Source organism: Schistocerca americana, chromosome 7 (genome assembly GCF_021461395.2).
Source record: "Schistocerca americana isolate TAMUIC-IGC-003095 chromosome 7, iqSchAmer2.1, whole genome shotgun sequence".
Lineage (NCBI taxonomy): Eukaryota > Metazoa > Arthropoda > Insecta > Orthoptera > Acrididae > Schistocerca > Schistocerca americana.
This window is the reverse complement of record NC_060125.1, coordinates 355,386,976-355,409,494: the sequence shown is the minus strand read 5'-3', so window position 1 is coordinate 355,409,494 and position 22,519 is coordinate 355,386,976. Positions and strand designations below refer to the sequence as shown.

The window sequence follows — 22,519 nt, the reverse complement described above, 5'->3', positions numbered from 1 at the left end:
GTAAGTGAAAAAATGATGAAATTTCACATGTAAAAGATTTATTTTTTTAGGTTTTTGAACTTTCACTGCTATGAGTGTGAATCTTGAATCCTTCCTGGTCATGCTGACAAAGTTTTATCAATTTCTTTGTAAAAGTATAGATAGTGGAAAGTAAAATTTCCTGGGGTGTCTGTCCCGCTCCAAGTCGGCATGTTTGACGTCCTACCCCCTTAAGAGGACTTAGCTGCAAGGTAATTAGCCCTGTTGTTTTATTATTACTGTTCTTCATGTTTATGTTTTATATCGGTCACTTTCAAAGATTCTCGTACAGTTTTTCTGAAGATGAAGACCTGACCTTCGAAATACGATAATTTTGATGTTTTTTACACTGTAAATAGGCGGTGGAGCTGACATTTTAACACTGATTTTTACAACCATGACCTCATATCCAATATGGATAAAATGAAACGCTCAAAGCACGCAATGAAGCAATTAAAGGGTAACCCTGCGCAGTCGTTTTCAGAGTATATACCGTATGTATGAGGGCCAGTCAAATGAATACCGAACTCACGCCACAACGGGTACATGGAATGGTTCCATGCAAAAGTAATGACCACATACGATAAGACATTTACCCACTGGGAGAAGAGACGGTCAATTCTCGTTTGGTGGAACGCAGTCGGCCGCTGACGGGTACACAACCGCACTCACTCTTGCACTTCTGCGTCCGATTGTAATCGACTTCCACGCACGTTTTTCTTCGGGTCACCAACGATGTAAGAATCACACGGTGGAGTATCTGGGCTGTACGGAGGGTGTTGTAGTCTATCCTAACCAAGTAGCTGAAGCGCAGCCTTAGTTCGATTGGCAATGTGGCGGAGGGCGTTATTGTGCAACAGAATGAACTCATTCAACAGCATTCCGACAGCCCGAAGGCAAACGGTAAGCCGACAGTAGAAACAACCCACATTTTCCCCTGCCCATGAAATCTGAAGCTGTTCACACAAGTTCCGGAATCATTCTGTTGCACAGTAATGCCCGCCCCCAAACTGCAAATCAGACAGAGGCTACGCTTCAGCGATTTGATTGGGAAACACTTCAACACTTTCCTTATAGCCGACATGTGAGTTTCACGTCGTTGGCGACCTGATGAAAGACGCGCGCCGGCCAGTGTGACCGAGCGGTTCTACGCGCTTCAGTCTGGAACCGCGCGACCGCTGCGGTCGCAGGTTCGAATCCTGCATCAGGCATGGACGTGTGTGATGTCCTTAGATTAGTTAGGTTTAAGTAGTTCTAAGTGCTAGGGGACTGATGACCTCAGATGTTAAGTCCCAGAGTGTTCAGAGCCATTTGAACCATTTGAAAGACGTGCGTGGGCGTTGGTTTCAGTCGGACAAGGAAGCGTAAAAGTGGGTGTGGCTGTTGATCCATCAGTGGCCAACCGTGTTGTGCGAAACAGGAATTGATCGTCTCGTCTTCCAGTGGGGAAAGTGTGATGATTGCTTTTGAGTGGAACTATTCCAAGGTCCCGTTGTTGTGGGTGTTCAGTTTTCATTTGACTCCCCCTCATATTTACAGCTGCAGTAATAAAAAAACTATTGCACTTATCATTCCTGTGGACCGCCACTGCTGTGATGAAGATGTACACGATACAGATGATGGAACTCTAGCCATGAATGTTTGCATAAGATATATGAGAAATATCGATTGCTTGATCGAAGCTGTTCCCACAAGTTCCGGTAAAGTCATGGTGACCTTCCTCTTCGACTGCAGCGGTCCTCTCCTGGTCGAGTTCCTCGAGCGTGGAACCACAATCAATGCACAGCCCTATGAAAACACTTTAGACAAACAGCGACGCGCCATAAAGTCAAAACAGCCAGGAAAGCTATCGGACGGAATCATCCTGTGGCACCTTAACGCCCGCCCCTACATTGGAAATCGGACGGAGGCTGCATTCAGCAGTTTGTCCGGGAAACACTGGAACATTCTCCGTACAGCTCGCATCTTCTACAGTGTGATGTTCACGTCTTTAATGACCTAAAGGAGGACATGTGTGGACGTCGGTTCCAGTCGGACAGGGAAGTGTGCAAGAGCGGGTGCGGTTGTGTTTCCGTCAGCGGCCTACCGCGTTCAACGAAACAGGAAATGATTTCCTGTCTGCCAGTAGGACAAATGTCTTAACACGTGTGGATCTTCGAGAAACTCTCCACCGCCACTCGCCAGCTGCTGTGGTTCACGACTTCTGATGTGGAGATGAAGCAACGTGGAACACCCGTATCTGCCAACCAGGCTCAATTCCACTCGATGCCTAGCTGAGTTAGGGCCGTTGTTGCTACCATAGGTGGTAGCTCTGTGTACTAATTTACACCCTGTGTACCCACAAATCACCTAAAAATTCAATCACTTTTATTTTTGCTGTACAGTGTACGTACAATTACTGTACAGTGTACGTACAATTAGTAGTATTTCGTAATTTTCTATCCTTCCTGGTGGTTAATAGTCAGGTGTGTATAACTTACGACGACAAAAGAGAGAGTGATTAACTTTGAGCGTGAAATTAATTGAATTTTCAACTACTCTAGGAAATCAAAAGCAGTAGTGTCAGGGAATCTTTAAGTATTAAAGTTAGGAATGTATCTACGCAAAAAGATAAGAAGTCTGTAAAAATATCAAGGGGAAACAAATGATTGACAACATAGTCTAAAATATGGAAGAATATTAGTATTGGAGGAAAGCGTGGAGGGTAAAAATCGTATAGGGAGACCAAGAGCTGAATACACTAAACAGATTAAGAAGGATGTAGGCTGCAGTAGGTACTGGGAGATGGAGGAGCTTGCACAGGATAGAGTAGCATGGAGAGCTACATCCAACCAGTCTCTGGGCTGAAGACCACAACAACAACATTGTGAACTCAAGAAACGGCAAATGGCGTGTGCAAAACTGAAGTCGCAACTTGGTACACGTTAGCCAGCATAATATGAAGAAAAGTAAAGAAATAAAATAAAATAAAATAAAATAAAATAATGAAACACACCGTCACAACTGAACGTACTGTACAAATAATTTTGATTTTTTTGGCTCCTTCTAAAGCGTCGAACAAGATATGTAGGGACTATATTGTGGAGGAAATTAATGATTCCTCCACATTTTTCGTGAAATCGCATAACGAAGCTATATTTGTAGACGTTATTCGTTCTAGGAGAAGAAAACCGTTTAGTAACCAACATTGATAATCATGTCAAATTCTTTACGGCTCTGCCTTAAAGATGGTGTCGATGGAGAAAATGAAAAAAACTGCAAAGGCTAAAACATATCAAGTACGAGGGACAGTTCGTAAATAATGCACAAGTTGATATCACTGTTAATTTTTTGATGCGATGACAATGAAAATTTCGTCAATTATAGTTGGGAGATTGAGGAAGAAGCACGTGTTTTTGATTTTTTCTCTGTGTACTCTAACATAAAATTGCGAGGGGTCTCGTGTACTATGACTGTTGAAGACCAGAGATCGTACATTAAGATCGAAACTTTACGCTGCAAAAACCAGACATAAATCCCTAATGCTTTAAGTGAAGTTTGTGGTGAGTTTAAAATGGACCGTAGCACAGTTTCACGTTGTGTCAGTCTATTCGTGGTGGTACTATGAACGTAGGCAATATTCCAAGACCGGGATGGTCAAAAACGTCAACAGATTAACGAAATGTGACACTCGTGGTAGATGCTGTGAGGAACTCTTTGAAGCCTCCGGAATTCCCGCAACACCAGTGTTCCGTATTCCGACAAATGATTTGAAGAAGAGAAAAAAATTGTGCGAGATGGGTCCCATAGTGTTTGACTGCTGAAAGCAACCAGAAACGTCTACATATTGCAAGCTAGCTGAAACTTCCTGGCAGATTAAAACTGTGAGCCGGACCGGGACTCGGGACACTTTATGATCGCCAAGGAATCACCATGACAGAAAGAGTCCCTTGTTGCAGCAGGTGTCACAGTAGTGTATTCTCGTAGCTTCATGCAGAAGCTGCTCAGAAAAATGCACAAAACCCGACCACAGTTGCTCGAGGCTGAGCCACTCATTCTGCACGACAACGTCCGCAATCTTATAGCCCAAAAACTTCGCAAATAGAGATGGGAAGTGTTGCGGCATCTTCCCTACAATCTGTACGTGAGTCCACCAGACCGACTTGCTCCCGCAGCTGAAAAAACCTATTCGTGGTCACCGCTATATTTTTCTCGGGGAGCTTTCAACCACCGTTACCCGAGCCATTCGACAAATGAACAAAGGTGGTGTCCTGGATGGAATAATAGGACTTACGAGACGGTGGGATTCAGTCATAGAGAAGCTGGGAGACTATATAGAAGGACCGTAAAGAAATGTTAAAAAATAAAAAATAAAAGTGTAAGTAAAAAAAATTGCGAGCATTATTTATAAAGTATCCCTCGTAGATCAGTGGAACACATAATTCTTGAATGTTATTTCAGGGCAAAAGCCATTTGCGGAACTCACTTTGTAGCGCCCAAAGAGATCCGTTGCGAGCCGCCTGGTTCACAACGCGGCTGTCCGTTTCGCAGCGAGGGGTCATCGCTGTTACCTCAGGGGCCGTAACGGCAGCAGCAGCCAGCAGCATTGCCACCGCCCACATGTCTTCTTCCTCCAGACTAAAACGATGCCAACAAATTCTTAAGCGCTACTGCAGGCGGTAGAGGTAGCTTATCGCACAGCTTATTGTTCGGGAGAGTTATCAGTGGACGACTCCAGAAACCGGTGTTTTGTCTAGGCAAGTACGTAGAAAAAACAATTACCTTGACAACAGCTCCTTTTCCTTGCACAATTAACATTCGCTCCCAAGTAAACGCACAACCGTTTCTGAACGTGGTTGGGTTGTCAGATTCCTGCATACAGTACTGACTCGAATATAAGCCAACATTTTTGTCGAAATTTCATCATCAAAAAGATTGGATGCTTCTTTTCTCCTCGACGTTGTCTTTTTACAGGCGCTTACTGTAAAAAGATATGCCCATTTGCAGCATTATAGCTAGCGTCTACAACCGGAACTTTTGGCAAGGCATTTTATTATGCAGCATTGCAAACTTATACTGGTATTTTATTGGCGTTACGTTTTGTGGGTCTGCTAATATTGTCTCTTTGGCTTGTAATTCAGTTTGAGTTGGATAGTGGTAAGAAAGCCTGATTTATGCCGATATGAGCGACCGTTCAGAGTGAAAAGTGTAACCAAACTAAGGAATGCGGCGCAGTTACGATGCGGGTTTCAGACTTACAGCTATACGTTATGCCAAAAACCGCGACCAACACAGAGACTGGATGAAAGTATGGACTAGACGAATTCAATGTGCGACATTGGGTTGCTACAGAGAAAAAAAAGGAAGGAAGGAAGACATTTTCAACGTGAGAATCTTTCGGGGGACCGAAGTGTAGCAATTATCGATAACTTGACGCTTAAGTTCTTTCCTGAGTGCAAGATAAGAGGAAAGCTCTTGTAACTCTTCAGGCTTTCCCGGCGATCTAATGACATCTTGGGTTGTCGGGTGTTCTGCCGGATATCAGCGTCGTACTTGCACGATATTTCGGTCACGTAGCTCGAGACCTTCATCAGGTGCGACCTGAGACTGCTCCTCGAGTGGACCTGGTCCAGTATTTATGCCTATGGCCTTTCCCCTCCACCAACGGCTGCAGGCGCTTCCTCTGTGGTCCGCGCCCATTCCCTGCGACCTGCTGGAGCGTTGCTGCTCCGTTTTCCGTCCGCTGCGGTTCTAGGTGTTCCCTCTGCGGTCCGCGCCCACCAAACCAGCTCCTGGGGGTTTCATCTACGGTCTGGGGTACCAGGCGTTCCCCCTGCGGTCCACGCCCGCTCACCACGACCTGTTGGAGCGTTGATGCTCCGTTTTTCGTCTGCTGCGGCTCTGGATGTTCCCTCTGCGGTCCGCGCCCACCAGTCCCACTTCTGGGTGTTCCATCTTCGGTCTGGTGCTCCTGGCAGTCCGTCAGGGGCTCGTTTACCATCTCCATGTCTCTGGTTCTTCTGTTTGTGTAGTGTTGCAGCTGGCCCCGTTGCTCCTTTAACAATTCCAGAGCCGGATCCCAGGCTCTGCTTAGCTGGTACCCTGTGTCACGATTCATAAGATCGTCAGCCATTTTAATCTCAATCGATTCTCTTATAACACTGTCCCAAAATCTGGGTGTTTGTGCTAGAATCTTGGTATCCTCATACTTCATGGCATGATCTAGTTCTAGACAGTGTTTAGCAATGGCTGACTTAGTCACCTGTCTTAGTCTAGTGTGCCTCTGATGTTCTTTGCACCTGATCTCCACAGTTCTTGTCGTCTGGCCAATGTAGGACATGCCACATTGACAAGGTATATGGTAAATCCCTGCTTTTCGTAACCCCAGGTCGTCTTTGACACTCCCCAGCAGTCCCCCGATCTTGTTGGATGGACAGAAAACACACTTGATATTGTGTTTACGCAGGATCCTACTGACTCTGGCAGAAATAGAGCCAGCATAGGGCAGATATGCCACCTTCCTTGCTTCATCTTGGTCTTCTTCAGGAACCTGTGGTATAGTGGCTGGTCGGAGTGCCCTCTCAATTTGTCTGTCCATGTATCCATTCTTGGAGAAAACTGTTTTGAGACGTTCTATCTCTATGGGTAGATTCTCTTGGTCTGATAGGGCACGTGCTCTGTGGACTAAAGTCTTCAGAACCCCATTCTTCTGTGCAGGGTGGTGACAACTGCTGGCTTGCAGATATAAATCAGTGTGTGTAGGTTTTCGGTACACACTGTGGCCAATTGATCCATCTGATTTCCTCTGGACTAGTACATCCAGAAATGACAGCTGGCCATTCTTCTCCAGTTCCATGGTGAACTTGATATTAGGGTGGCATGAGTTAAGATGTTCAAGAAACTCATTGAGCCTGTCCATCCCATGTGGCCAGATCACGAAGGTGTCATCCACATACCTAAAGAAGCATGTGGGTTTAAATGTGGCTGTCTCCAATGCCCTCTCCTCAAAACTCTCCATAAACATGTTGGCAACCACAGGGGACAGTGGGATGCCCATAGCTACACCTTCAGTTTGCTCGTAATATTGGTTTCTGTACAGCAAATACGTGGATGTCAGTGTATGACTGAACAGGTCCAACAGAGCACCATCAAATTTCTCTGCAATCAGTTCTAGTGAGTCCTTCAGTGGGACCCTGGTGAACAGTGATACCACACCAAAACTAACCATGATGTCCGAACCTGTGATGTGCAGTTGCTTGAGGCGTTGCAGGAAATCTTCTGAGTTGCGGATGTGGTGAATACATTTCCCCACATATGGAGCCAGGAGACCTTTCAGGTACTTGGCTGTTGTGTACGTAGGTGCCCCAATATTACTGACAATAGGACGTAGGGGCACATCCTCCTTGTGTATTTTAGGCAGACCATACAGTCTAGGTGGCACTGGCGCTTTTTCCTGTAGTTGTCTGATGATCTTATTGGGCATCCCTGTTTCCTTCAAGAGAGCACTAGTCTTCTTGGCCACCTTGTCTGTGGGGTCACTCTCCAGAATTCTGTATGCAGGGTCCTCCAGAAGTTGGCGTACTTTCTCATCATAATCCACTCGCTGCAGGATGACAGTGGAGTTCCCTTTGTCTGCTGGCAGTACCACAATGCTGTTGTCTTCCCGTAGTTTCTTGAGTGCAAGCCTCTCCTCGGTTGTGATGTTCGATTTCGGCGGCCTGGCCTTGGTGAGCGCCCTGCAGGTCTCTCGGCGGACTTCCTCTGCCACATTAGGTGGAAGTGTGGCTGCAACTTGCTCTACTGCACTGACAAAACCTGAAATGGGTACGTTTCTAGGGGTCGTAGCAAAGTTGAGACCCCTGCTGAGTACCATTAAGGTTGTATCATCAAACTGTATGCCACTCAGATTCGTCACCGTGCGTGTCTCTTCCATCTGCTGTGCTTTCTTGCTCATGCGGTCAAACTTTGCAGATTGGCAAGATGAGGCATTCCTTCTAGCACACTCAGCTAAAGACCAGGAGGCACGGTCTACCCAATCCCAATCTTCTCTTGTTAAGGAGGCTGCCATGTACAGATGAGTGTGTAACAGCTCCCTGGCCACAACATTTAACCTGTGGCGCATATCTCGAATCCTCTCTCTCACCAGTGCCATGCTAGCTCTGCGTTTTATCTTGTTCGCCGCTCTGGAGTTGATGTGATGTTTAATTCTTGCAAATACTGGTACCACTTCTCCATCTCGACACCTCAGAAAAAACTGGGAGAACTCAGCATCTTCCCTTTCTTCTGCCGTAGCTTGTCCAGCTTCTTCATATTCTGATACATCTCCTCCCCGTAGAGACTTTTGATGTAACTCTTCAGGCTTTCCCGGCGTTCTAATGACATCTTGGGTTGTCGGGTGTTCTGCCGGATATCAGCGTCGTACTTGCACGATATTTCGGTCACGTAGCTCGAGACCTTCATCAGGTGCGACCTGAAACTGCTCCTCGTGTGGTTTTTTTTTTTTTTTTTTTTTTTTTTTTTTTTTTTTTTTTGCACTTTTCATTCCCTTCTCAGATGGAGAAGGGCGGGCTGCTTGAGAGCGCGCGATGCTCTTTTCAGCCATTTGGTTTGGTTATTCTGCTTTGGCTCTCTTTATTCTTTTTTGCTGGGGTGCAAGGAAGGGGGGGGGCATTTCTCCCAATTGGGAATTTATTTGCAGGAGTTTATAGGGGACAGTTCCGGTATTTACCTTAGCGGCCAAGGAAAACCTGCAAAACCCGGCCAGAACTGCTTGTGTCTTGCCTTCTCTTTATTTTCCGTGTTGCCAGCGTTGCCGCTGGCGATCACGGCGGGCTTCGCGTCTTCTGTCACGCTCCGCCTCTTGCTCATCTCTCTGTCTTCGGAACTGCTCTTCTAGGGCTTCCTCCTTTCTTCTTATGAGCTCCCTGCTTTGCAGGAAGCTCATTTGATGTTCATCTCGGTCGGCCAAGTTTGGGATGGTGTCGTCCAGGATTTCGCTGTCCACTAGGGTTTTCCAGTGGTTGACGAACTCCTTGGTTTGGACGCTTTGGTCCTGACGTGCTCCCAGTGCTCCCGTGCCTTCTGACGAGACCTGTATGGCTCGACCGATGGTCAACTTCTTCGGCCAGGCCGTTTGTGTGGCCTGGTCGTCTTTATGCAGCTCATCCGTCTGCAGCGCCTGCGTCTTCTTGGTGGTGTCGTGGGGGAGGGATTCACGGAGGGTGAGGCAGGCGGCCTCCATCTCTGCATGGAGAACCATGCGGAATCGTGTTTCCGCCTCTCGGAGGGCCGACTCGATGTCGGGACCAGCTGTCGCCGCCGTCTTCCCACCTGCTGCGTCGTGCCGCCGCCCCCCTCCACCACCCTTGCCACAGGCGGCGGGGGAAGGCGGCCGCACGTGAGCGGTGGCCGTCGTCGAGTTTCCTCCGGTTGCCGCCGTTGTTCCCGCGGCGTTGCCTCCTCCTCTCGCTGTTTCCTCCGTCCCTCTGTTGTTCGCCGCGGCTGCAGAACGTTGTCGCCTCCTTCTCCTGCGGCGTCGCCTCTTTGTCTGGGGCGCCGTCTCCTTTGCGGTGGCGGGATTTCGGCCGTTGAAGGCCTGACATCCGCGCCAGTTTGCGACGTGCTCACCGCCGCAGCGGGCGCACGTCGGTTTGACGTCTTTGGTGCTGGTACAGGTGCGGGTGTCATGGTGACGTCCGCACTTGACGCACCTGGCGGCGTTGCGGCAGTGTTTTGCCACATGTCCTTCCTCCTGGCACTTGAAGCACTGTGGCTTCGTGTCCAGGTGGGGGGGGAGAGTCTCCGGCTGCACGTGGAAGCACAAGAGCTTCCGGATGTCAAGAATGCCCCCGCCATTGTCCGCCGCTGGTGTGGCGACAATAAACAGAGGCGGTTTCTTCCTATTGGTTTTGTTGTGCAACCTGACGGTTGCCTCAACAAAACCTTGGCGGCGCAGTCCCTCTTTTACCGCTCGCTCCGTGAGGATCCAAGGCAGGCCCCTCAGGAGCGCCTTGGTGACTTCTTTGTGACGGGTCTTTTGACTCATCGCACCCATCGCACCTCTTCCCGGGGCGTCCACCGTGTGAGCGGCCACAAGGACCTTCAGGGCCCCGTAGTCGTTCCAGTCAGCGGCCTGGAGCTTGATGGTTTCGTCGGAGTCAACGGACTCAACGACGACCTCCTTATCGCAGCTCCGCCCCATCTCATCATAGAGTTCCACCCACTCGACCTCCCTGCATTTGATGTACAGGGCGGGAGCGGGGGAAACTGCTTCTTCTGTCGCCGAATTGCCGCCTCTTGCGACATCACGTCCCACGCTGCTCATCTTAACCATACTGCGCGCTAGGTTTGACAATTTGCTTTTTTGCCGTTAAAACAGCAACACGACAATTTGCCACCCGCGCGCAGTACGATCTCCTCGCTGACTCTCCCGCAGGAGCTGAGCGCCGCGTGCAACAGTGACCTGCACGCTACGGCTGCCACAACTCGACTGGGCTCCTCGAGTGGACCTGGTCCAGTATTTATGCCTATGGCCTTCCCCCTCCACCAACGGCTGCAGGCGCTTCCTCTGTGGTCCGCGCCCATTCCCTGTGACCTGCTGGAGCGTTGCTGCTCCGTTTTCCGTCCGCTGCGGTTCTAGGTGTTCCCTCTGCGGTCCACGCCCACCAAACCCGCTCCTGGGGGTTTCATCTACGGTCTGGGGTACCAGGCGTTCCCCCTGCGGTCCACGCCCGCTCACCACGACCTGTTGGAGCGTTGCCGCTCCATTTTTCGTCTGCTGCGGCTCTTTATGTTCCCTCTGCGGTCCGCGCCCACCAGTCCCACTTCTGGGTGTTCCATCTTCGGTCTGGTGCTCCTGGCAGTCCGTCAGGGGCTCGTTTACCATCTCCATGTCTCTGGCTCTTCTGTTTGTGTAGTGTTGCAGCTGGCCCCGTTGCTCATTTATCAATTCCAGAGCCGGATCCCAGGCTCTGCTTAGCTGGTACCCTGTGTCACGATTCATAAGATCGTCAGCCATTTTAATCTCAATCGATTCTCTTATAACACTGTCCCAAAATCTGGGTGTTTGTGCTAGAATCTTGGTATCCTCATACTTCATGGCATGATCTAGTTCTAGACAGTGTTCAGCAATGGCTGACTTAGTCACCTGTCTTAGTCTAGTGTGCCTCTGATGTTCTTTGCACCTGATCTCCACAGTTCTTGTCGTCTGGCCAATGTAGGACATGCCACATTGACAAGGTATATGGTAAATCCCTGCTTTTCGTAACCCCAGGTCGTCTTTGACACTCCCCAGCAGTCCCCCGATCTTGTTGGATGGACAGAAAACACACTTGATATTGTGTTTACACAGGATCCTACTGACTCTGGCAGAAATAGAGCCAGCATAGGGCAGATATGCCACCTTCCTTGCTTCATCTTGGTCTTCTTCAGGAACCTGTGGTATAGTGGCTGGTCGGAGTGCCCTCTCAATTTGTCTGTCCATGTATCCATTCTTGGAGAAAACTGTTTTGAGACGTTCTATCTCTGTGGGTAGATTCTCTTGGTCTGATAGGGCACGTGCTCTGTGGACTAAAGTCTTCAGAACCCCATTCTTCTGTGCAGGGTGGTGACAACTGCTGGCTTGCAGATATAAATCAGTGTGTGTAGGTTTTCGGTACACACTGTGGCCAATTGATCCATCTGATTTCCTCTGGACTAGTACATCCAGAAATGACAGCTGGCCATTCTTCTCCAGTTCCATGGTGAACTTGATATTAGGGTGGCATGAGTTAAGATGTTCAAGAAACTCATTGAGCCTGTCCATCCCATGTGGCCAGGTCACGAAGGTGTCATCCACATACCTAAAGAAGCATGTGGGTTTAAATGTGGCTGTCTCCAATGCCCTCTCCTCAAAACTCTCCATAAACATGTTGGCAACCACAGGGGACAGTGGGATGCCCATAGCTACACCTTCAGTTTGCTCGTAATATTGGTTTCTGTACAGGAAATACGTGGATATCAGTGTATGACTGAACAGGTCCAACAGAGCACCATCAAATTTTTCTGCAATCAGTTCTAGTGAGTCCTTCAGTGGGACCCTGGTGAACAGCGATACCACATCAAAACTAACCATGATGTCCGAATCTGTGATGTGCAGTTGCTTGAGGCGTTGCAGGAAATCTTCTGAGTTGCGGATGTGGTGAATACATTTCCCCACATATGGAGCCAGGAGACCTTTCAGGTACTTGGCTGTTGTGTACGTAGGTGCCCCAATATTACTGACAATAGGACGTAGGGGCACACCCTCCTTGTGTATTTTAGGCAGACCATACAGTCTAGGTGGCACTGGCGCTTTTTCCCGTAGTTGTCTGATGATCTTATCGGGCATCCCTGTTTCCTTCAAGAGAGCACTAGTCTTCTTGGCCACCTTGTCCGTGGGGTCACACTCCAGAATTCTGTATGCAGGGTCCTCCAGAAGTTGGCGTACTTTCTCATCATAATCCACTCGCTGTAAGATGACAGTGGAGTTCCCTTTGTCTGCTGGCAGTACCACAATGCTGTTGTCTTCCCGTAGTTTCTTGAGTGCAAGCCTCTCCTCGGTTGTGATGTTCGATTTCGGCGGCCTGGCCTTGGTGAGCGCCCTGCAGGTCTCTCGGCGGACTTCCTCTGCCACATTAGGTGGAAGTGTGGCTGCAACTTGCTCTACTGCACTGACGAAACCTGAAATGGGTACGTTTCTAGGGGTCGTAGCAAAGTTGAGACCCCTGCTGAGTACCTTTAAGGTTGTATCATCAAACTGTATGCCACTCAGATTCGTCACCGTGCGTGTCTCTTCCATCTGCTGTGCTTTCTTGCTCATGCGGTCAAACTTTGCAGATTGGCAAGATGAGGCATTCCTTCTAGCACACTCAGCTAAAGACCAGGAGGTACGGTCTACCCAATCCCAATCTTCTCTTGTTAAGGAGGCTGCCATGTACAGATGAGTGTGTAACAGCTCCCTGGCCACAACATCTAACCTATGGCGCATATGCATTGAGAAATGTGGGCCCGAGAGCAATATTACCTTCGAAAATGATATTCTAAGTGAAATTTTTGGCGATGGATATGGTGACCACGACGAGATGCAGGCTACAGAAAGTGAAGACGAAAATTGTGTTTTCAATGCATTGCAAGTCTACAAGACTTCTAAGTATTCTCTCTCTTTATATGCATGTTTGGAACGTCATCAACAAAATGGTTCAAATGGCTCTGAGCACTATGGGACTCAACATCAGTCCCCTAGAACTTAGAATTACTTAGACCTAACTAACCTAAAGACATCACACACATCCATGCCCGAGGCAGAATTCGAGCCTGCGACCGTAGCAGTCACGCTGGCTCTGGACTGAAGTTCCCAGAACCGCACGGCCACCGCGGCCGGCCGTCATCAACATTTTACAGTTTTCCTATATGAGTAAATGTGCAAACTTCCGACTCGTTCCTTTGCAACCAAGTCTTTAATAAAATGGCAAAGGTAACGTAAATCAGAACACTGGGAGGAATTGTGGTCTAAGTAACAATTGAGTTTTTCATTCTTAACATCACATGACAAAAGAGGGGAAATGCCACACAAACATTTTTTTTGTTTGACAAACTCTTTCAATAATATGTTGTCTATGTTTAACAAAGTGATCAGCCGGGGATCGACACACAACACTAACCAGAAGTAATCACTTTATCTGATTTAATAAATGTGAATCTGTGGAATGGGCCAAAAACTACACCACTATCCCATAAAGAAAAATATGGTTACAAAGAACAGGGTGCCGAGAAGCATATATTGGAGCCCTACGCCATAGCAGCGAATACTCTACCCTTCTCCAGGTCAGGGCGCCACAGCACGACATGCTCGCTGACTCCAGTCATGGAAAGCGACAATCTGTCATAAACGGCGCGCGCTCGTAAATAAGCAATTATGCAGTCTCGTGTTCGCCTGACTTGAAACGTAGATGCTTCCTTATGAGCCTCTGAAACCCCGGTGGATTCCAGTGTGCAGATGGACCTGTTTGCTGGCCTGCCAAACCTATTTGACTCTGTGACACGACTATGCATGATGGAATATGTCAAATGTTTAGATGGCCAACTCAAAACAAATAAGTACACTGACCCGTAACTCGTTGTGTGCATGATGCAAGCAGCACCACCTCTGATGGTTCAGATGGTGACTGGCACAAACTCTAGGTGGCACATTAGCAAAGGCCACAAGACTCACCATTTAGGTAAAGACCTGCCGTTCTTTACTAGCGAAGCACAAGTACAAGAGTGTGCTGCTCTTTCTCTACAGCTTTCCTCTGCAGCTCGGTAGCATAGCACATTTGTATGCTTAGACTACACCGACTTAAGCACAAACCAATCACAAGCTGGGAGACCACTCCTTGCTCTGCATACCCAGATTTGACCCACCAACGACTTTAAAAATTAACTGGGAGAAAAGGAAAGAGATTCAGTTTCGCACCCTCTTTCCCACGCATTTACGCCATGTCTTTGTTAAAACCATGACTTGGATGGAACCACAGCCCTCCATAAAAAGATCGTTATCTCGCCTGTTGCATGCATTTAGAACTTTCCAAAGAGCGGCCATAAACTCGTTCAAAGCCTCGTGCATTCACAAATATATTTTGTAGTAGAGTCTGGACGCCTGGGCACCACTGCCCTGTCCCACGGAATTCACAGAAACTCTCAGCAATCTCATCCGCTTTCTACCTAACAAGGGCCCATACTCTGGTTTATTGTCGGTCATCAGCCCTAGTCAACCTACCTAGACGTGGCCGCTAACCGACTGGCGCCACCCAATGTGTCTGCACAATGAGACCGGGGGAGTCGGCTGTCCGAAAACATTTTCACCAGTTTCTGCAGAAAAAGCTCCCCTCGGCGCTCAAAAAAATGGCTCCGAGCACTATGGGACTCAACTTCGGAGGTCATTAGTCCCCTAGAACTTAGAACTAGTTAAACCTAACTAACCTAAGGACATCACACACATCCATGCCCGAGGCAGGATTCGAACCTGCAATCGTAGCGGTCTCGCGGTTCCAGACTGCAGCGCCTAGAACCGCACGGCCACTTCGGCCGGCCCTCGGCGCTCAGCCACTGTACGCTTTTACTGCAGTCAGTTAACTCGGCACCCTCTTCCTTTAAACGCAAGTAAAGCCTAACGCTATGCCGTCAATAGAGCACACAAGCAAGAGCGTTAGCTACTGCCAATCATATCTTCATATGAATGAAGTCAGATCCTATCAAATATAGCAACCAAATAATAAAGAGCACTTTCCCTATGAACATCGAGCAGCATGACACCATATCAAAAGTGAGGGTGCTTTGCAATCTCTCAAATATATGTTCTGTTCTTATAGGTTAAAGCTTACCAAATGTTTATTCAACAAAAAAGCTTTCATTTGACAGTATTTTCTTGCAAAATAGATATAACAGAAAGATTATGTTTATTTTGTAATATCTTTAGATTCAGATTTTTTTCGCTTCAGTTTGTTTGTAAACTGGCTGTAACTAAAAAAAGTTAGGTTCCTTATACAACTCTGATTATGCATTCTTCCCAAAAGAACAGAAAATCATTACCAGACACAATACACTTTTTTTCTTTTTGGAGCCCCCAGGACTCCGCAACGCATTTAGTGTTGAAATATCCGACCAACCCAATTAACGGCACTTCATCGTGCACACAAAATTTCAGGCAGTAGATTTCGAAACATAATTTATGAAATGGAATTGGTGCTCAGAAAACTTATAACTGACAGGGAAAGAAAATCTCTTGAGGCCTAACAGGTAAACATGAGAGCGAATAATGGTTTTTTTTTCTGGACATGGGTGGCACGTAAACATAGTGGAAGAGAATTTAGAGCAGCATGTTGGAGTGAATGCAACGTGTTTACTTTTCCAATGACGTGGATTCAGGACGCAGCCAAACTCGTGACGATATTCTCTGCTGCCATAGGTAAATGGTGTCTGTTCGACAGCTGCAAATATGTGCCAGACATAGAGGTGAGCAAAACTGTTGTCAGAGATCGAGTTAAAACTGCTCACTTAATGCAATGAACTAGCTCTTTTTCATGACTCATCATTAAGCAATAACACACAAAGTTGAATAAAACGAAGGTACTTACCTTTCTAATTCAAAGTTGCACGACACGTTTCCATACCTATGTCTGAAATTCTTTAAGGTGGTGCTGCATTTATAAATTTAGAGACGTAGAAAGAATTGCCAAGTGGAAAAGTATTGTAGCATGATGGATAACCGCTGACTGGTGGAATTACGGGTCTTATTGTGGTATTTTGTCATTTGATCGTGCGGATAAGGGCTACAGCAGAAACTTAACATTATCAATTTCGATTTAAATGAGTTGGTAAGTTTTGAGATGTTTCATGCCACAATAACTAAATTTTACACTGAAGAGCCAAAGAAACTGTTATAGGCATGTGTATTCAAATACAGAAATATGTAAACAGACAGAATAAGGCGCTGTGGTCGGGAACGGCTATATAAGACAACAAGTGTCTGGCGCAGTTGTTAGGCAGGTTATCAAGGTTAACGTGGCGTTATAGTCGGCGCACGAGCGATGGGACACAGCATCTCCGAGGTAGCGATGAAGGGGGACTTTCTCGTATGACCATTTCACGAGTGTGCCTTGAATATCAGGAATCCGATAAATCATATAAAACATCAAATCTCCGACATCGCTGCGGCCGGAAAAAGATCCTGCAAGAACGGTCCAACGATGACTGAAGAGAATCTTTCAACGTGCCAGAACTGCAACCCTTCCGCTAATTGCTGCAGATTTCAATGGTGGGCCATCAACAAGTGTCAACGTGCGGACCATTCAACGAAGCATCATCGATACAGCCTTTCGGAGCCGAAGACCACTCGTGTACCCTTGATGACTGCACGACACAAAGCTTTACGCCTCGCCTGGGCCCGTCAACACCGACATTGCACTATTGATAACTGGAAACTTGTTGCCTGGTTTCAAATTGTATTGAGAGGGTGAACATGTACGGGTATGGAGACAATCTGATGAATGATGGACCCTACATGTCAACAGGGGACTGTTGAAGTTGTAATGGTGAGGGGGCGTGTGCAGTTGGAGTAATATGGGACCTCTGATATGTCTAAATACGACTCTAACTAGTGACACGTACGTAAGCGTCCTGTCTGATCACCTGCATCCATTGATGTATACTGTGCATCTGACGGACTTGGGCAATTCCATCAGGACAATGCGACACCCCACACGTCCAGAATTGCTACAGAGTGTCTCCAGGAACACTCTTCTGAGTTTAAACACTTCCGATGGTCACCAATCTCCCTAGGCATGAACATTATTGAGCATGTCTGGGATGACTTGCAACTTGCTGTTCAGGAGAGATCTCTTACGGATTTATGGACAGCCCTGGAGGATTCATGGCGGAAATTCCCTCCAGCACTACTTCAGACATTAGACGAGTCCGTGCCACGTCGTGTTACACCACTTGCGCGTGTTCGCGAGGGCCTTACACGGTATTAGCAGGTGTACCAGTTTCTTTGGCTCTTCAGTGTATATGAGACAAAAAGAAAATATCCCAGAGAAGTGATCGTTATCCACTAAATATTTGTTACACGTGAAATACTTTGATACTAAAAACAAAAAGGGATTATACATAATTTGCTGAAGGTATGTGTTGTCTCACTGCAGTCAACCAAATAGTGCTACACTTGCCTAAATGAGATCTTTAGCGGAATCATGGGAAATCACTTCTAGAAGTGTAGAATAATTTTGTAATGAATAAAAGCACCGTACTCCAGATTTCAAGGGAGAAGGGGCGAGGCGGCAAATGCCTGTTATGGGGAAGATTACATACGAGTGTGTTGATCCAATAATATTTCAGATGGTGGACCATCTACGCACAAAAAGTTGTGATAACCTTTTTGTTCCCATTCAACCTCAATTCTCTCAACAAATTTTTGTGACCGATTTTTGACGCTCCTCGAGGCAGTTTTTCAACCACCTTTATTCTGTTGCAACGAAGTTGAGCAATTATCAAACCAGCAACGTCTTCATCATCAAAAGTTTGATCCACAATAATACTGGCCATTGCAGGGAACACGTCAATAACATTGCACACTATTATGGCACGATATTATTGATCGTCTAGCGGCCCCTGCAGTTAACATTCATTGCTACAAATAAGCAACATATTTGAACATGAACTGAGTCACTATAACACAGCAACTACTGGCACATTCACTGGTGCCGGCACAATCGCGGATTATACTTACATTGCAGTTTAATGCAGGTGTAATACTTTAAATCGTCGGTGCCGACTTGTTCCAGTGCATTCAAAAAAGATTTTCCTTGAAGGTGCTGGAACGCCGTTCCGACCCGTTGCCGCCGAAATGAAGCCCTGGACAGCTATGCAGCAACAGTTGTTTAAGCTGTATCCATCAATAAAAAATAATCTTTACCTGCTGACATTGGTTTTTGAATTATAGTTAAAGAGACAGAATATACATAGAGAGGCTGGGGCACGCAATTCAGCACTCCACGTGGTGCCAAGGTGTACTGTTATGCCCCTTCTACATCTACATGATGCTCCGCAAGCCACTTAATGGTGTGTGGCGAGGGGTACTTCCGGTACCACTATCTGATCCCTCCAACCCTGTTCCACTCGCGAACAGTGAGTGGGAAAAATGATCGTCGGTAAGCCTCTGTATTGGCTCTAATTTCTCGATTTTTCTCCTCGTGGTCAATATGCGAGATATATGGGGGGGGGGGGGGGGGGGAAGTAATATGTTGTTTGACTCCTCCTGAAAAGTGCTGGCCAGAAATTTCAATAGTAACTCTTTCCGTGGTGCACAACGTCTCTCTTGTAACGTCTGCCAGTGGAGTTTGTTTATCTTCTCCGAAACGCTCCCTCGCCAGCTAAACTGTCCCCTGATGAAACGCGCTGCTATTTGTTGGATCTTCTCTATCTCCTCTAGCAGTCCTACCTGATGGGGATCCCAGATAGATGAACAACACTCAAGAATCGTGGCGGAGTTACATTTCCTTAAGATTCTTCCGATGAATCTGAGTCTGGTGTCTGCTCTTCCCACCATCTGTTTTATATGGTCATTCCACTTAAGGTCGCTCTGGATAGTTACGCCTAGATATTTTACGACAGATGCTGTCTCCAGCTGTTTCTCATCAATAGTCTAGCTGTACAGTTATGGCTTTCTTTTCCTAGGTATGAGCAATACGTAACATTTACTTACGCTCAGGGTCAACTGCCAGAGTCTGCACCATTCATCAATGCTCTGCAGGTCGTTCTGCAAGTTCTTACTATCTTCTGGCGTTGCTACTTTGGTATAAATAAGTGGATCATCTGCGAATAGCCTTAAAGAACATCCGACACTTTCTACTAGATCATTTACATATATTGTGAACAGCAACGGTCCTATCACACTTCCCTGTGGTACTCCGGATATTACCTTGAGACCTGTCGATTTAGTTCCGTTAAGGGGCTCCGGAACGCCCTATACTTGCAATGTTAAAATAACGCTTATAAATTACATCTTTCCTCACAAAGTATTTGAGGTAGGAAGTTGAACTTTTACAGATTATTTATTGGAATATGGGCTACAACTTAACACAGGGATTTTACAAAATTTTAGTTCAGTTATTAAAGATGATTTTTTTCAATTGTAATGAAAATTCACAACATTTTTTTGCAATTTTTTATTTATATATTCAAAAATATACAGTTTTTTGGAAAAAGGCTGTGTTAAATTATGCAGAAGGTACTGTGTAACATTTACTGAAAGTTTGAAACAAATATGTTTGGAAAATCCTTAGAAAACATTAGTATGAGAAAATAAAAGTTTTGGGAATCGAGCGACAAAGATTGGATTAACTTTTTAGTGCATTCCAGGTCCATAGGATGGATTATCTTCATCCTCTGCAAACTCCTCCTCCAGCTTCCTCTTGTTCCTCCTCCTGTTTACTCTTGCTTGTATTTCTAGACTCTTTACAGCCCTGTCTGCAGCCCGAAGGCGTTCCTTGTCTAAAGCAAGCATCGCTCGTTGTTGTGTTCGTAGATTTTGCTACCATTTTCTTCAGTTGCAGTTACTGCAACACTGTTCCAAAAGGTGGTCATGTATGAACACTTATCACATTTCAGTTGTATTTCACTAGCAAGTCCTACGTGCTTTATTATGGAGAGTTCCAGACCAACTTCACTACAATGAATACATCTTACACAGTTTGAAAAAATTCCTTTGAGAACCGACATATCAAATATTTCATTCACATCTGATTCGCCATAAAACATTCATAGTTTTCACTCATTGAACCAAGCTTCTTCTGTGAAGTATTTTCTTTCCCACTTTGACTGCTATGGGCAGGTGTACTTGAGAGGTTAGGTTCACTCACTTGGTTATCGTCTTTATTGTTTACAGTAATAACACATACCTTTGGCTTTCCAACATATCTCCTTTTCTTAAAAGCCTTCAGAGGATTTCTAATAACTTTACTTTTACTCATTATTATACTTCAACAAAACAGAGATTCAAGAAACAGAATTAATTACGAATATTTTCGAGATAACGACAGAGTAAATAAACATGAAACAATCGACAATCACACCAGCGATATATATTGAACCATCACAGGTTAGCCACAACACATACTTTATCTCACATCACTAAAATGTACCTGATGAACACGGACGTTAATAATAACACCATTTGACAGCAGTTTAACAGCGCCACAGTGGGTCACGCCCATATAGAACACATTTCAAAAAAAATTTAAAAATAGTTGTAGTCTTCGGAATTGAATAAATTATATATCTATTAAAAGGTAATAGTCTGCAGATTCAGAAAACGCAAAAAAGTAAAAATTGAACTTTTCATGATTTTGAGCCTTTCCGGAGCCCCTTAAGAGCGACGTGTTGAGTTCTATCTGCAAGAAAGCCTTGAATCCAATCGCAGGTGTGCTCCGATACTCCGTAAGCTCGTATTTTTTATTAAACGGCAATGCGTGACAGTGTCAAATGCCTTACTGAAATTAAGGAACACGGCATCAGCCTGGGAGCCGTTGTCCACTGCGCTGTGGATCTCATGGAGGAACAGAGAGAGCCGAGTTTCGCAGGACCTCTGTTTGCGGAATCCATGTTGATTATTATAGAGGAGCTGTTCATTTTCCAAGAACGTCATAATTCTTGAGCATAAAACATGTTCCATAATTCCACAACAGATTGACGTCAATGATATAGGTCTATAATTGTATGGATCTGTCTTACGGCATTTCTTAAAAACGGGAATGGCCTGCGCTTTTTTCCATTCGTTAGGTACCTTTTGTTGTCCAAGCTATCTACGATAAATTACTGCTAGAAGTGGAGCAAGTTCTTTTGCATAATCTTTATAGAAACTTACAGGTATCTCATCTGGTCTTGTAGCCTTTCCGCTACTAAGCGACTGTAGCTGCTTTCCAATTCTGCGGCCACTTATCTCAATATCTGCCATTTCGATGTTCGTACGACGATTGAAAGGGGGGAGGGTTTTACGATCTTCCGCGGCGAAACAACTTCGGAAGACAGAATTCAGGAACTCAATCTGACAAAATCTGTCCATTTCCCTATGCTCAATGTCATTAAAGAAATGACGAGGTCTGAAGAATCCATTGTGGCTTTTGAAAGGATTACGAGATACTTCTAAACATTTTTAGGAAATTGTCAATCTTACATCTGTTTCTGAGTTGTTTTCGAGACCGTTTGCTGCTTCAATTGAAAGTGCCCCTGTGCATGTGCAGATTTAACTAATTGACCTCCAAGGTACATCTATCTCTACATCTATAACATACTGCGCCAGCCACCTAATAGTGTGTGGCGGAAGGTACTTTCGGTACCACTATCTGATCTCTCCAACCCTATCCCAATCGCGAATAGTGCGTGGGAAGAACGATTGTAGGTAAGCCTCTAGAGCTAGAAGGGGCGGCATTACGTTGTTGTTCTAAGAAGACAGTAGCAGGCTACGTGAGCCAACTTGTAAGATAAGCTGTTGGTGAATTTCATTTCGAAATTATGCCTAAAGTTTGTGTAGTGTAAAGCGCTCGCACGAAAGCAATGAAACTACGAATATATCTTGTTTCGAGTAAGTACTGTTTAAAAACATCACCTGTATGTCGTTTTTGCACATTTGTGTTACACGCAAGCACAGAAAGAACTTTCACGTGTTTAACTTTATGTGAAAATGTGAATTTATTATTTGACTCAAGTTTTCGTAATTTCTTTAAGCACTATCATGTCAAAATATCGATTTGTTTCGACTTCCGAAAACATGACGGTTGGCTGTTCACTTTGCTTCGTTATGGCTACGATAATGCCTTTCCATGATATTCTATTTCTTTGTTTTTTCTCTTGAGACATGATACACTATGCTATCAAAACCCTCTGCCAGGCACTTGAATGTGATTTGCAGTGTATCCATATAGATGTAGATAGAAAACTATCCGGCCACCTGCCTGAAAATCACTTACAA

General features: G+C 45.8%; 1 protein-coding gene across 1 annotated transcript in view; it reads right to left on the bottom strand.

The window, feature by feature from the left end:
• LOC124622924 overlaps positions 1-4,638 on the bottom strand; it is a 66,082-nt gene extending 61,444 nt beyond the window's left edge. Inside the window, exon 1 of the mRNA XM_047148712.1 lies at positions 4,484-4,638. Coding sequence (XP_047004668.1) covers positions 4,484-4,619 — 136 coding nt within the window. The 5' untranslated portion in view covers positions 4,620-4,638. The remainder of the gene's footprint in view (positions 1-4,483) is intronic.
• Between the last annotated feature and the right edge of the window lie 17,881 nt (positions 4,639-22,519).